At 39.2% G+C, this 12584-nt stretch overlaps 1 protein-coding gene across 26 annotated transcripts in view; it reads left to right on the top strand.

The window, feature by feature from the left end:
- TENM3 (teneurin transmembrane protein 3) overlaps positions 1-9132 on the top strand; it is a 1341795-nt gene extending 1332663 nt beyond the window's left edge. For 15 of the 26 annotated variants that reach the window (XM_054065078.1, XM_054065077.1, XM_054065076.1 and 12 more), the window contains 2 exons: positions 2070-2200; positions 5525-9131. In XM_054065078.1, coding sequence (XP_053921053.1) covers positions 2070-2200; positions 5525-6280 — 887 coding nt within the window. In that variant the 3' untranslated portion in view covers positions 6281-9131. Of the gene's footprint in view, positions 1-2069; positions 2201-5524 lie in introns of all 26 variants that reach the window. The other 11 variants (XM_054065057.1, XM_054065066.1, XM_054065065.1 and 8 more) reach the window with 1 other exon arrangement.
- Positions 9133-12584: the final 3452 nt, after the last annotated feature.

The raw sequence follows: 12584 nt of genomic DNA, 5'->3' as shown, positions 1-12584 counted from the left end.
CCCTCAAGACTGTTCATGAGAATCTTCTTACACGTGGATTAGAGTTAGTCTTCTTCGTGGTTCTGGGTTACTGAGGATAAAAAGTGCATATTCATGAGCCAAAAAAGACCAAAGATGAGGGAGTGAGACTGTAAGGTAGCAAGGGCAGTAGGAGTCTTACTGTGACCAATTCAACTCATTAATATGTCAGCAAATGTTCACTGGAAGTTGGTTGAAATTTTCCAGGGTAGGTTTTTGCAAGGGTGTAATTTGGCTAAGAAAGAGAAGTTCAATAAGCTCCAGGAGCAGCACAAACCAATGAGTACACAGCCAGGAGCAGGGAAGGGCTAGAATATAGAAAATTGAGCGTGAATTTCAATTTTGGCAACAAAAAGCTGCTAACGTGCCACTTCATGTATAACTGAGTTCTTAGGGAATCTATATGCCTTTTCTGGGTGTAGAGTTAGCAATGTGCAGTGTTCTCTATTATTCTACATACCAAAAAATCTGATTGCATGTCACTGGAAGTTTCTGAAAATACACAGGTCAGACACCTTTGAAGTTTTGTGTTTGAACAGATGTAATCCAAAATAGTTTACTCAGACAGTGGCAACCTAGAGGAAGGGCTCGGCCTCACTTATTTATAAGCTGTGAGACTGCCCCTCAGAAAAGCATCCTTCAAATCAAGTGGGTTTGCATTAATTTACCAAACAGCAGTGATTAACAGGGTTGATTATAGGCTGCCTGGGAGCGAGGATGTAACGGACCTTTAATCTGTCCTCTTTTAACAGTATGTGCTGTTGGGGTTGAGGTTGCAATCAGATTCTTTGTGGCATTGAAAGTTATGCACTTAGATCAAAAATTGCCCTGTAAATACAGTTCCAGTTTTTTTCTTAACATCTGCAATGTATGGAATACATCACCACAAGGCTGCTCATGTAAAGTTATCATTACAATGAGCAATCTGGCTGACTGGCGGTTTTAGATGCAGAACCTCATGAGGCGTATCATTTATCAGGAAAGGCTAGAAATTATTTTAAGGTAAATATTTTTTATTCTTTCAACATTTGGAAGAATTTGGTTCCTTGTTCCACTTACTTGGGGGTTTCTTAAATTAAAACTGCTAGACATGGTAAGGAGCACTCTGCCAGTTTCTGATAAGCTTAGAATTGTAAAAGATAGGGTAGAAAGACAGAAACGAGGCAGAGCACCCATTCTTCCCAACAAGAATTAATTACTGACATCTCTAATTTATTTATTTTTTACAGAACATAAAATGTATCGTAAATAATGTTATCTAATGCTAGTTTAGTATCCTGTTTGCTTACTGATGCAACTGTAATACATTTCATTAGCTTTTCATTTCATTGGTCCAACTTCATCTTGAAGAGGGGGAGATGTCATTTGGGTCAACATAAAATATTGGCCAAATCATTTAAAAGGTAATTGACCATATAGGTGTTATTTCAGGGGTATTTTGAAGGCGTTACAATAACGCAGGGCCAGGTTGGATGGGGCCTTGGGCAGCCTGATCTAGTGGGATGCATCCCTGCCCATGCCACAAGGGTTGGAACTGAATGATCTTTAAGGTCCCTTCCAACCCAAACCGTTCTATGATTCTATGTAACAAAAGTACAGAAAGTGTTCTGCAGTACTTTCCCTTTTTTATTTTGTTTTAAACTATTGATGATGAACGTGTGACACAGAGCATGTTCAGCCCAACCATGAAATCCCAAGTAGTTTAGCCTATACTAGAAGAAAATCACACTTCAGTTGTGCTCCTATAGTTCTGGAAGTCCTGTGGCCTTTGGAGTTGCTGAAACCTGCAATGCCTTTCAAACAGGCATAGTGCAGTTCTGACAGAGACGTTTTCTTCTAAGTGTAGAACTTCAAGTTTACTGCATAGTCTTACTATTCTAGCTGTAGTACAAATCTAAATCCATCTATATCAAAAAGAACACTGTTGGATAATTTTCATGTTACAGAAGGAAATCAACTATTCCAAAAACTATTCCATGTAAAAGTGGATGATTGCAAATATATGTAAAAATTCTAAGATTTTTCTCTTTTTTTAAATCATTCTCTTTCAGATGTTAACAGCTGGCTGGTGACATTTGGCTTCCATCTGCACAATGCCATTCCTGGTTTCCCTGTTCCGAAATTTGATTTAACAGAACCTTCTTATGAACTTGTGAAGAGCCAGCAATGGGAGGACATACCAGTAAGAAACAAAACCAAGCATACAAATGGAACAAGATAGAATGTTCCCTTCTATTTAGATCTTATTAGGCGTGGATAATCCTGACAGGGTTACTTGCTAACTTAAATCTGAACAGTGCTTTTCAATTTCTATCTACTTTGAAAAGAATAAGAAATTACAGATGGTGGGTTTTCTCACAGATTTGCTAAGTTAGGTATGATTTTAAATAAGCCTTTGTTTGCTATCTGCAATAATAAAAATTGAGAAAGACAATAATCAATGAAAAGACATCTAAGGTCCTTTAAAGCTTTTTAAGTTTCGTAGCAGAAATGACAGAGATTAGATTTGTACTGACGCTCTGCCTGAAGGCAGAAACTGAACAGTCTAGTAAAAAAATAGACTGAAATAAACAGAAGAATAGGTGATATGAATTATGCATACCAGGGACCACTACAATTTTACTTCTCTTTAATATTAACCATGTTTTATATGTAAAGATAAAATATTGAAAATGAATTTACCTGAGGTGAAACCAAAACTCCAGGTGCTTATGAAGTTCTTTGGGAGGGAAAAAAATGAACTTCGGTCCTGAAAACCTGCTACGGTTTTAAATGATGGAAGAAATAAATGTGGAAGTTAAAATCTAAATCTGCTATTGAAGAAATTACATTTACAAATCAAACTCAAAAATCCTACAATTCTCGGTTAAGAAGGAAGTTTTAAAAGACAGTAGATGGGTAATCCCATTGTGAGGAGTCAAAACCAGATCTCTTTTTACAAGAATCGTGATAGAGAACTTTACAAGATTAAAAGAGGATATGATCCTGAAGAACCTTACAACTTAATTTAGGCAAAAAATCATTAGAAGGGTGGCCTAGCAGAAGGAAGCATATGAAAGTTAATTTTTCATGCATGAAGTGACGTGCTATGTGGTTTTTTTCATAGCCAGGGATTAACAGGGAAAGTCCTCAGAGAACAGCATGAGAATAGTGTCTTCCATGAACAGTAGAAGCAGTGAAGGAGGAGCATTCCAAGTACTCTAGGCAAGGGGGTTGTATCAGGAGATAAGAGATGTGTCATCAGGCATGGCTGTGAAGAACTATCAGAAGTTGTTTATTTAGATCTCAAAGGCTAAAGAATGCAATTATCCACGAACCCCAGTAAAGGTGCATCAGGAAAAGAACGGTCTGGTCAAGAGATGAGAGCAGACAGCTAGTTGTCAAAAGTCTTCACGAAACGGCTCAACAATATGAGGAGTACCAGGGGCATGTGACATAGAGAGAAAGAGAGAAGTGGGGGGAACATAAAGATTTAAAATTCTCAGGTAGGAAGAAGCTGTGACTGTGATATTCACTGTCGAACAAGCAAAGACACCAGGAGCCAGAAGTAAACACACAAACCACTTAGTATTTTGAAACATTCTGGACTGAGTGAGCTTTACCAACCTCTGAGGTTTGGCTTCAGACCTCTGACGATGCATGTTAAAAATAAACAGACTTTGTCATTATGAAGTTGCTATAGCATCTTGCTGTTCTCACTGATGAGAGTGCTGTCGAGAATATATTTTGTGTATGAGAGCTTTCATGTAGGGTTTACAACAGCTGAAATGTGTACTTGTTAGCAAGTGCAGACAGGAATCTGCCACATTAAAGAGCTGAGAGTCCAAGTCAATTCATAATTCCATCAGGAACTGTCCCATCCAGAAAGCCGCCCTCATGGCAGAGCTGAGAAGCCTTTGCAAGCCTTTTGCCAGGCTTTGATTAGCAGCAAGGCTGAATTAAGGTTGTAGGAGTCTATTAAACGAGTCCTGCTTGTTCTCCCACCCAGAAATTTGGGAAAGCTAAAGAGGCTTTTGCCTCACTTGTCAGCAATGAATCGAATAGTTTAAGCAGTATTTTACTGAAGAGAGAAAGAGTCATTTGGAAGATAAACTGGATCATCTATAGAAACTAAGTACTGCTTTTCAAAAGTGCAGCCAAAGCTATTTAAATCTTCCTCTCTGTTTCCTGCTGAGACAACTGCTAGGGCAGCTGTCTGCTCCCCACCCCTGTCAATAGTAGCTCATTCACAGCTTATAGCTGTTAAGACCCAGGGTTAGACAGATAAGATGTGTCTATGCTGTGCAGCTGTAAGGCCTCACCCCAACCACAGTTGACCCTGCAATGCGAGCTGTCCCACTGCTTAGCTGCACTATCTAACCATTCCTGCTAGCTGCTCCTGTTCTTCTGGCTGTTCTGGCTAACCACAGCAGTTATGCTGTCAGGTCCTGTTCCCTGGCTATCCTCTCTCTTTACTAAGAGGCCATCAGGCATACTAGGCTACTCTCGGTCAAGCAGACTTTTTAAACACATTCTCCTATCCCAGCTTTTCCATCTTGTGCTTTTGCGCCTCACAATTCCACCTCTTTATTTACTCCCCTTTATAGCACACTTACCTTCGGAACAAGAACATCCCAGATGCGGTAAAACATGAAATACCAAGCAAGCATATTCTAGACATTCCTGTTGGTTCTTTTCATTCATTGCCCCTTCTCTTTGCTAGCTGTCAACAAAATGCTCTGACATATTCAGGACTGCAGCCCTCTGAAGTTCTGGAGGGAGAAGTTACTCAACTCTTTTAGGCAGCACGCTGATACTAGGAATGAAATAGAAGCTCACACAACTGAATTGGCCACAGCTTTTTCACACATGCCCTTTTATCATTTTCTGCAGCAGTTTGCAAGAAAGGGCATATTCCACCTCTCTGCTCTGTATCTTCTTCCTTCTCTTTTACTGTAAAGACTATCATTACAGATTCTCACACACCCTCTTCCTTCAGCAGCTTGAGGGGTTATGACAGCCTCCCTGCAGGATGGTCTCAGGCTGCAGCTACCCAAGAGACTCTATCTCCAGACTGAGAGTAAAGAAAGGCTTGGTCCTGTTTTAAAGTGCAGCATCATGACCTGCAAAAAATCTTCTCATTTCGGATGGACCCATGGTAGACAGGAATTATAGTTGAACAAGCTCAGAGGTGAGATGACACTGCAGTAAAATAGCTCTTACCCATATCAAATATTAGTACTGCAGAGGTGTGTCCTGTGCAGCCCTGTAAGTAGTCTCTGAAGCTGAATCTTATTTTGGTGCAGGTTCTTGGGGAGACAAAGAGGAAAAGCACTGAACATTATCAAACAAAATAGTCTCATATCTCAGCAGAACAAGCAGTATGTAGATCTAATTAAGTCCTTGGCACTGTCAGTTGTGGCATATCCTGTTGTTGTCCACGGGCAGCACACCAAGAAAGTGTGGCTGTTTGGCATCTACAGGACTACAGATGGCTGGTAAAACTTCTGTCTGTTCTTGTTTACAGCCAATTTCTGGAGTGCAACAACAAGTGGCGAGGCAAGCAAAGGCTTTCCTTTCCCTGGGAAAGATGGCAGAAGTGCAGGTCAGCAGACGGAAATCCAGTGGAGAGAAGTCATGGCTGTGGTTTGCTACAGTGAAGTCTCTGATTGGGAAAGGGGTGATGCTCGCTGTCAATCAAGGCAAAGTGCAAACAAACGTGCTCAACATTGCAAATGAGGACTGCATAAAAGTGGCAGCTGTTCTGAACAACGCCTACTACCTAGAAAACTTGCATTTCACTGTTGAGGGAAAGGACACACACTATTTTATCAAGACCACCTCCCCCGAGAGTGACCTTGGGACACTGAGGCTGACAAGTGGGCGGAAGGCCCTGGAGAATGGCATCAACGTCACTGTTTCCCAGTCCACCACTGTGGTAAATGGCAGGACTCGTAGGTTTGCTGATGTTGAAATGCAGTACGGTGCTTTGGCACTTCATGTCCGCTATGGCATGACACTTGATGAGGAAAAAGCCCGAATACTGGAGCAAGCCAGGCAAAGAGCTCTTTCCAGTGCCTGGGCCAGAGAACAACAGAGAGTAAGAGATGGAGAGGAAGGTGCCAGGTTGTGGACAGAAGGAGAAAAGAGGCAGTTGCTAAGTGCTGGAAAGGTACAAGGATACGATGGGTACTATGTACTCTCTGTGGAGCAATATCCAGAATTAGCAGACAGCGCTAACAATATACAGTTCCTCAGACAAAGCGAGATAGGAAAGAGGTAACACACTGGCTTAGCTCAGGCTGCCAAAGAGACTGTGTATCAATGTCTTCAAAAAAGGAGACCAAACTGTTTTGCTGCATTACTACTTGAGCCTAAGCTTACATCTTTGCTCAGATTTTTCTGTAGCACAATCCAAACAGACTCTGTAATGAAAAGAGCGCCTTCCAGAAGAATGATACTGCTAATGACAAAACTTTTTGTTTTTCTCAATGACCTTAAAGGTGATCTGCTTTAAAGAATATGTTTACATATGCATATCGCTGCACTCAAGTTGGACTGAGAAGTATTAAAAAGAAAAAAAAAAAAGAAGAAAAAAAGAAAAGAAAAAGGCCTACAGATTTTGCAACAGGCTGGCTGTTCCTTTGAGGCACTGTATTTAATTAAGATACAGACCCATACAGTGTTTCCAAATATTACTGAATTGTTGACCTTTGCTTATGAGAAGTAGTCTCTCTTTTTCTCTCTCTCTCCCTCTCTCTCTTTCTCACTGCATAGGATGTGGTCTATATCTGTTAATTTTAAAACGTGGGGCAAAAATTACTGTTTATAGACAACCCAACTGCTTTAAACTGTGCTGCTTTCTAAAAGGACATTGGCACAAGTGACTTATGCTACCATGGGAATTTAATAATGGATTTTACAATGCTAACATGGTTTGCCTTGGGGGGAAAACGGCAAGTAGAATCCTTGTTACAGATAAGCAAAGGAAACCCTGATTTTTTTGTAAATTATGTGAGACAAGTTGTTTATGGATTTTTATATGAATTACAATTTACTGTACATCAAATATTAGTCTCAGAGGAGTTAATTTATGTAAAGTGTTTAAAAAAGTTTATACTTAAAAATAAAATGATAAAAACATGTGCTGTGTGTGATTTTTTTAAAAAAAAAAGGAATTGCACCTTTTATGTTATAGCTGTACAGTATAAAGAATTATATTGTAGAGATATAACAGTGATGACTAATGTCCAAAAGTGTTAATATTTTTGTATTAGGTTTGAAGCTGTGCATCTCTCACTCTGCTGATAGGATGGGACACTCCAAAGTGGCTGGGCTGAATCAGACCACAGCTCCCTCCCCTCCCGTACCTCTCCTGTCACCCAGGCCAGTGCCACTTCATCAGTCATTGTTAGAAGGCACAGTAACCAAATAAGTCTCATTTATTATGATGGAAGACTTTAATAGGTTGGGTTTTCCTTGTCTTTTTCGAGCCCTAACGTAATAAACGGACATTTATTCGTACCAGGTGGGGTTTCTGTTGTTTTTTTAGAAGCTTTGTTTCACAATGGAGAGAATAGTGTCTCAGGTGCTTGGCAAATTGTATGTAGAAGAAGAAGAAATGATGTAGTTTCATCCAGTTATGTCAACTTTGTCTTCTGTATAATACAGCTCTTTTAGATGTTATAGCTCCAGATAGAAGAAGCGTACCTCTGACATGATGCTACAGAATTGCTCTTTAGGCAGGCAGACTCTTCAGTAGGTTCATCTCCTGGCCTTGAGCTGGCAGATCAAATCCCATTACTGTGAGCACTGAACCTGGGGATGGAGAGGAAGGTCCAATTCCAGTGCCTAGTCTGCATCTCCACACCACTGCATATATTTGGCATGCTCTGCTCCAAGGCCTGGTATATTTGCTGCGGGACAGAACTGAAGTGTGCAGCTGGTTCCTTATAGGAAGCCTGTGATGGCATCTATGGCATCTGTTCTACATCTTGGCTGAAATCATTCTTAGAGCTTTACTGTCATGAGCACTAAATTCAGCCACAAAAATAAATATTTTTAAGATGAGACAAAATTGGGTTTTTTTGATGTTCATTGAAATATACACAGTATTTCTATCCATGTATTATAATGACGAAACATAGTAAGTGAACGTGTCTTAACTATGAATGGTTCAAGTGGATGTAATAAAAATAGTTTTCTAACTGCTTTGTATTCTGAGAGTCTATGGTATTACATACTCCAAATTGCACATTAGGATTGTTTGATAAACAGATTTTAATTTCTCCCAGCCAAGTTGCTACTGAATCTACAGTATCAGTGCTAGTACTGTATGTGTGTATTTGGTAGAGCATACAGAACTAATTACACATATAATGAATGCTAATCATCTATTAGAATGAAAGCACAGATTAGTTTTAGTATTTTTCCCCTTGAAGTCTTGAGGGCCCTAAATTTAGAGAGGATGATATGTCAGACCCCAAAGACGTGTCATTGATCTACGTTTTCTTTTTGAAGATGTAAAATGCTAGGTGTTTGCAGTTCTGTTGGGTGGCTCTTCCACAGCACTGTATTTAGCATGCTGTAAGTGCTCTCTGTTGAAATAGGCTCATATTCTAAATTATGTCAAATGTTTCTGTTCTGTTTGAATATGAAAAGCTTGTATAACATGTCAACAATGAAATATATCTTCTACTTGACGCATACCAGCTCCTTCTCCTTTGTTCTGGCACCAATAAACAACAAATTATAGTATCTGTTGGTAATCATTTTAGATAAAGTCAAATCAAGGCAATTAGTGGCCTTGTTAGTAGGTATAATGAGCCTATTTCTTGCTAAAAAAGACTTGTGATCTGGACATGCTCATGCAGGAAATAGTGACCTTGGGAAATACATAAACAAAAGCTCTTTTTAAAGAAAAAAGTATGTATAATTAAAAGAAGCATATTACAAAAAGAAAAAGAAAGGAGATTCTAAGTATTTTAGGCAATGCCAGTCAAAATGCTATCCTGATATTTTGAGATGTATATTTCATCTGATTTGTATTGTTCTTTTAATTTGCCTTCTTAACTTTATATGTGTCCTGAATTTTCCACAAATTGATAACTATAGATTGCATCTAGGCTTTCCAATAAAAGCCAACCCAATGTGTGTGTGTGTGCGTGTTTATATTTGGTTTTTTATCTGTATGTCAGATATTGCATCTCTGGTGTTGCTTTTCTTGTTGCTTTAGAAGAAGCAAACTGATCCAGTTGAACTGGTATCGATTCATTTGCTTCACAGTTGGCAGTATCTTTTTTGACTCTGTCCAACAGTCTTGTCTGCTAACTCAGCAAAGTGAATTACTCCATGGGATCTCTCAGGTGGCCTACTTTAAAGAAAACATTAAATATACCTCAAAAAGCCACATCTTTTATAGATAAGGAAAAGCCAAAAGAACAAAAAAACACTTAGAACTCTTTTCTCTAATGTCCTCCTGAGTAAAAACATGACAAGAAGTATTTGATTATAAATAATTAGGTTGGCAGTGGTAGTTACATATATACACAGAAGAGATCTTTCAATCTGTATTTAGACCCACTTTGCAGAAACCGCTGACTTCAGCACTGCTGTATGTCAAGAGACTGCTTTGATTGTAGTTGGAACAGGCAGACTTCACCACGCTTACTTTGTAGTGACAACCTGGAGTTGATAACATGTTGATCCAGCACGAATCGGGTCACTCTGCTTAGCTAACTGTGGCCTAATTTTGTTATTAAAAAACAACAAAAAAAAACCCCAAAACAGTAAGAGAGCTTTCTGTGTTCACACTTGGGAGGTGAGAGATTTGCATTTGACAAGAGAAAAAAAAAAAATGCCCTTACCCCTGCCAGTCTTCAGAGGCACTTTTAAAGAAATTGCTGAAAGCCTGTAAAAGAAAAAACACTACATAACAGTTTTAAATGATTGTCTATGAGATAATCAGCTGCATTCGCAGAGAATCTGAGATGACAAAATGTTTGAATTCTGGTTTGGGGAAAGAAGAAAAGAAAAATTTCTAAAAGTTTAATACCTTGGTTTACTGCTAAGTGGAGAATGGCGAGCTACAGCTACGCATATGGGCAGCTTGAGAACCTTTAAGAAAAAGAGGAAGAGACTAGTGTGGAATTCTTCGGCAGCAGGAAACGCAAAGCAAAGACACTTATTAGAAACAGCTTCTAAACAGCTTATTAGAAGCTGTTTATTTGGCACCTAGTAGAAGCTGCCAGGGTTAAAAATAAGCCACAGCAGCACATTGTACAGCATAAACTGAACACAGCTCAGGCACAGTGAAATCAAACCCGTAACTGCAAAGCCACATCCAAACCAACCAGACTGATCAGCTTCTCACCTAGAGCCAATTAGTGCTAAGGACTAAACATACAATGCTTATAAAAATAAATCGATCTTTGACTGCACAAAAGTTGCTGCGGCTCAGTGATCCAAAAAAAAAAAAAGCCAAAATGAAAAGCAGTTAATTGATGTTTAGGTGCTAATTTTTCCCCCAGGGAAAAGAAGAAATGCATGGTCTATAGCTTTCATGCTGATGGACAGAGCTTAAGACTACAATTTTTCCTCTGAAGTTTTCAGCTTTGTAGCAGAGTGACCACATGAGGCAAATTTAACTCTGTGAGTATCTAGGCTATACCTATAAAAAAGTCAAAACACTGATAATAGATAGAGCCTCGCTGCTCCCCCCAGCCCATTTTTCAACTTTAAGAGTAATGTAAATAAGGATGCCAGCACCAAAATGTGAAGAATATGCAGTTCATCCATCTCAGAAAGCAGAGTAGTTGTTGCAGATCACTAAAAATGTCTTAGGCCTATCAGGGTAAAAAGGCAGTGGAAAGGTTTGTTTCTCGTGCCATGTCATAACAGGCTACAATACTGGATGTTGCAGCTGGCACTGTAAGGGTGACAGAGGACAAGAACATGCTGTCTTGATGCTCAGGCACAGTCTGCCCTGCTTTAGTAATGGCATGTGCAGAGGATGAACAGAGAGGGAAAGGGAGAAATCCTGTCATTAGGTGGTCTAAAATGCAACCGTAAGAGTGAAGTCACACCATCAGACAAATACTGGCACGAGGATTATCTTAACCGTACTAGTCTTTGTACACATGCCTTAAAAAAAAAATCGAGGAAAAAAAATACCCTGGCCCACTTTCTAGCACCACAAATGCATGCAATTCTAAGCTGAGCAAGGATGACATAAAATGCATCCCTAAATAAAGATAAATATGCTAAGTGTTGTTCTCCACTTCTAAACAAAACAAGCTAAACAACACTATCTCCTGTTTTATGTGCAATTTGGAAGGTGAAGAACAAGCATAATAACATGGCAGTTCATTAGTGTGTCATGTTTTCGCAGAACTTATTTTATTGCATTCAATAGTTCTGCTGGTAAACTCTTAATTACTATAACTTCCTAGGTAAATTGACTAAACCTTTTAATTTACTAAGTTAAAATTCTGTCATTGAGGAGCATATTCTAGAGACGCATGCATATTTTTTCTACTATAAACTAAGTCAAAGCTCATGGTAACATAATTATGCAGCTTAGAGTTAATGGTTCGCACAAAGCTGTCTTAATAAAGCCTTCTGGGGTTCAGAAGGAAAAGGAGGAAACTCAGAAACTAAAAACAAGGCTGGAAGGCGACAACATGTTTCAACTGGCTCTATTTACTCAATCACACTTAAGCTGTCTGAGACAGCAGGCATGCAGGAAACTGTTATCCCAAAGCAATGAAGAATGTCTACATTTCAAGCCCAGGAATCACTTTAAAACTGAAATTACAGGAATGGCTATCTAATGAACCAATTAACCTTACATCAATCAAACAAAATAAAATAGCATGGGGAAAGCTAACAGCAGAATCAAATCTGAGAACAACTACCAGCACGTGATGTGGTAGTAAAGTTCATTCAGTGTTTGCTAACAAGAACTGCTTGGGAACAAATGGGCTGGAGAGGCTGAGGGGGTGTATGAGACTATAATACTAGGACCTGGTGCTGATCACTATTTTCCATAATGACGGAGAAGCGGATATAAAAATAAAAAATTACTGATGCCGACATCTGCAGATGACAAAAATTGATTGAGTGGCAAATAATGGCTAAGACAGAGCAGTCATACTGAACAATAAGGATCACTTGCTGAAGTGAGCCCATTCAAACAAAATGCATTTTAATACAGGCAACTCCAGAAGTAAAATACCTCAGAATAAGAAATGCAAATCTTATGATGAAAGGTATGTAGCTGCCTACAAGAAAGCAATGACTGGAAAGAATGAGGAGCGCATAATAGATAAATAACTCATTGTGAGATTCCAGTACAATAGTGGTGGCAATGAAGAGCTCATAGGCACAGAGAAGCTTAATGAGATTACCGGTCTTGTTAAACAAGGAATAGGAAGGCAATGTTATCTCTGCATATGGCACCAGCAAACTACTCTTGTATACAGGCCTGGTACATACATCACAAAGACATTAAAACCCTGGAGAAAGAGCAGAAAGGAGTCATCACACACAAATCTGAGGCTTGGCAAAAAAAAAAAATTGTCTTGTGG

Source organism: Cuculus canorus, chromosome 4, assembly GCF_017976375.1.
Source record: "Cuculus canorus isolate bCucCan1 chromosome 4, bCucCan1.pri, whole genome shotgun sequence".
Classification (NCBI taxonomy): Eukaryota; Metazoa; Chordata; class Aves; order Cuculiformes; family Cuculidae; genus Cuculus; species Cuculus canorus.
Note: the sequence above shows the minus strand (reverse complement) of the source record. Positions and strands in the feature narration are given on the sequence as shown.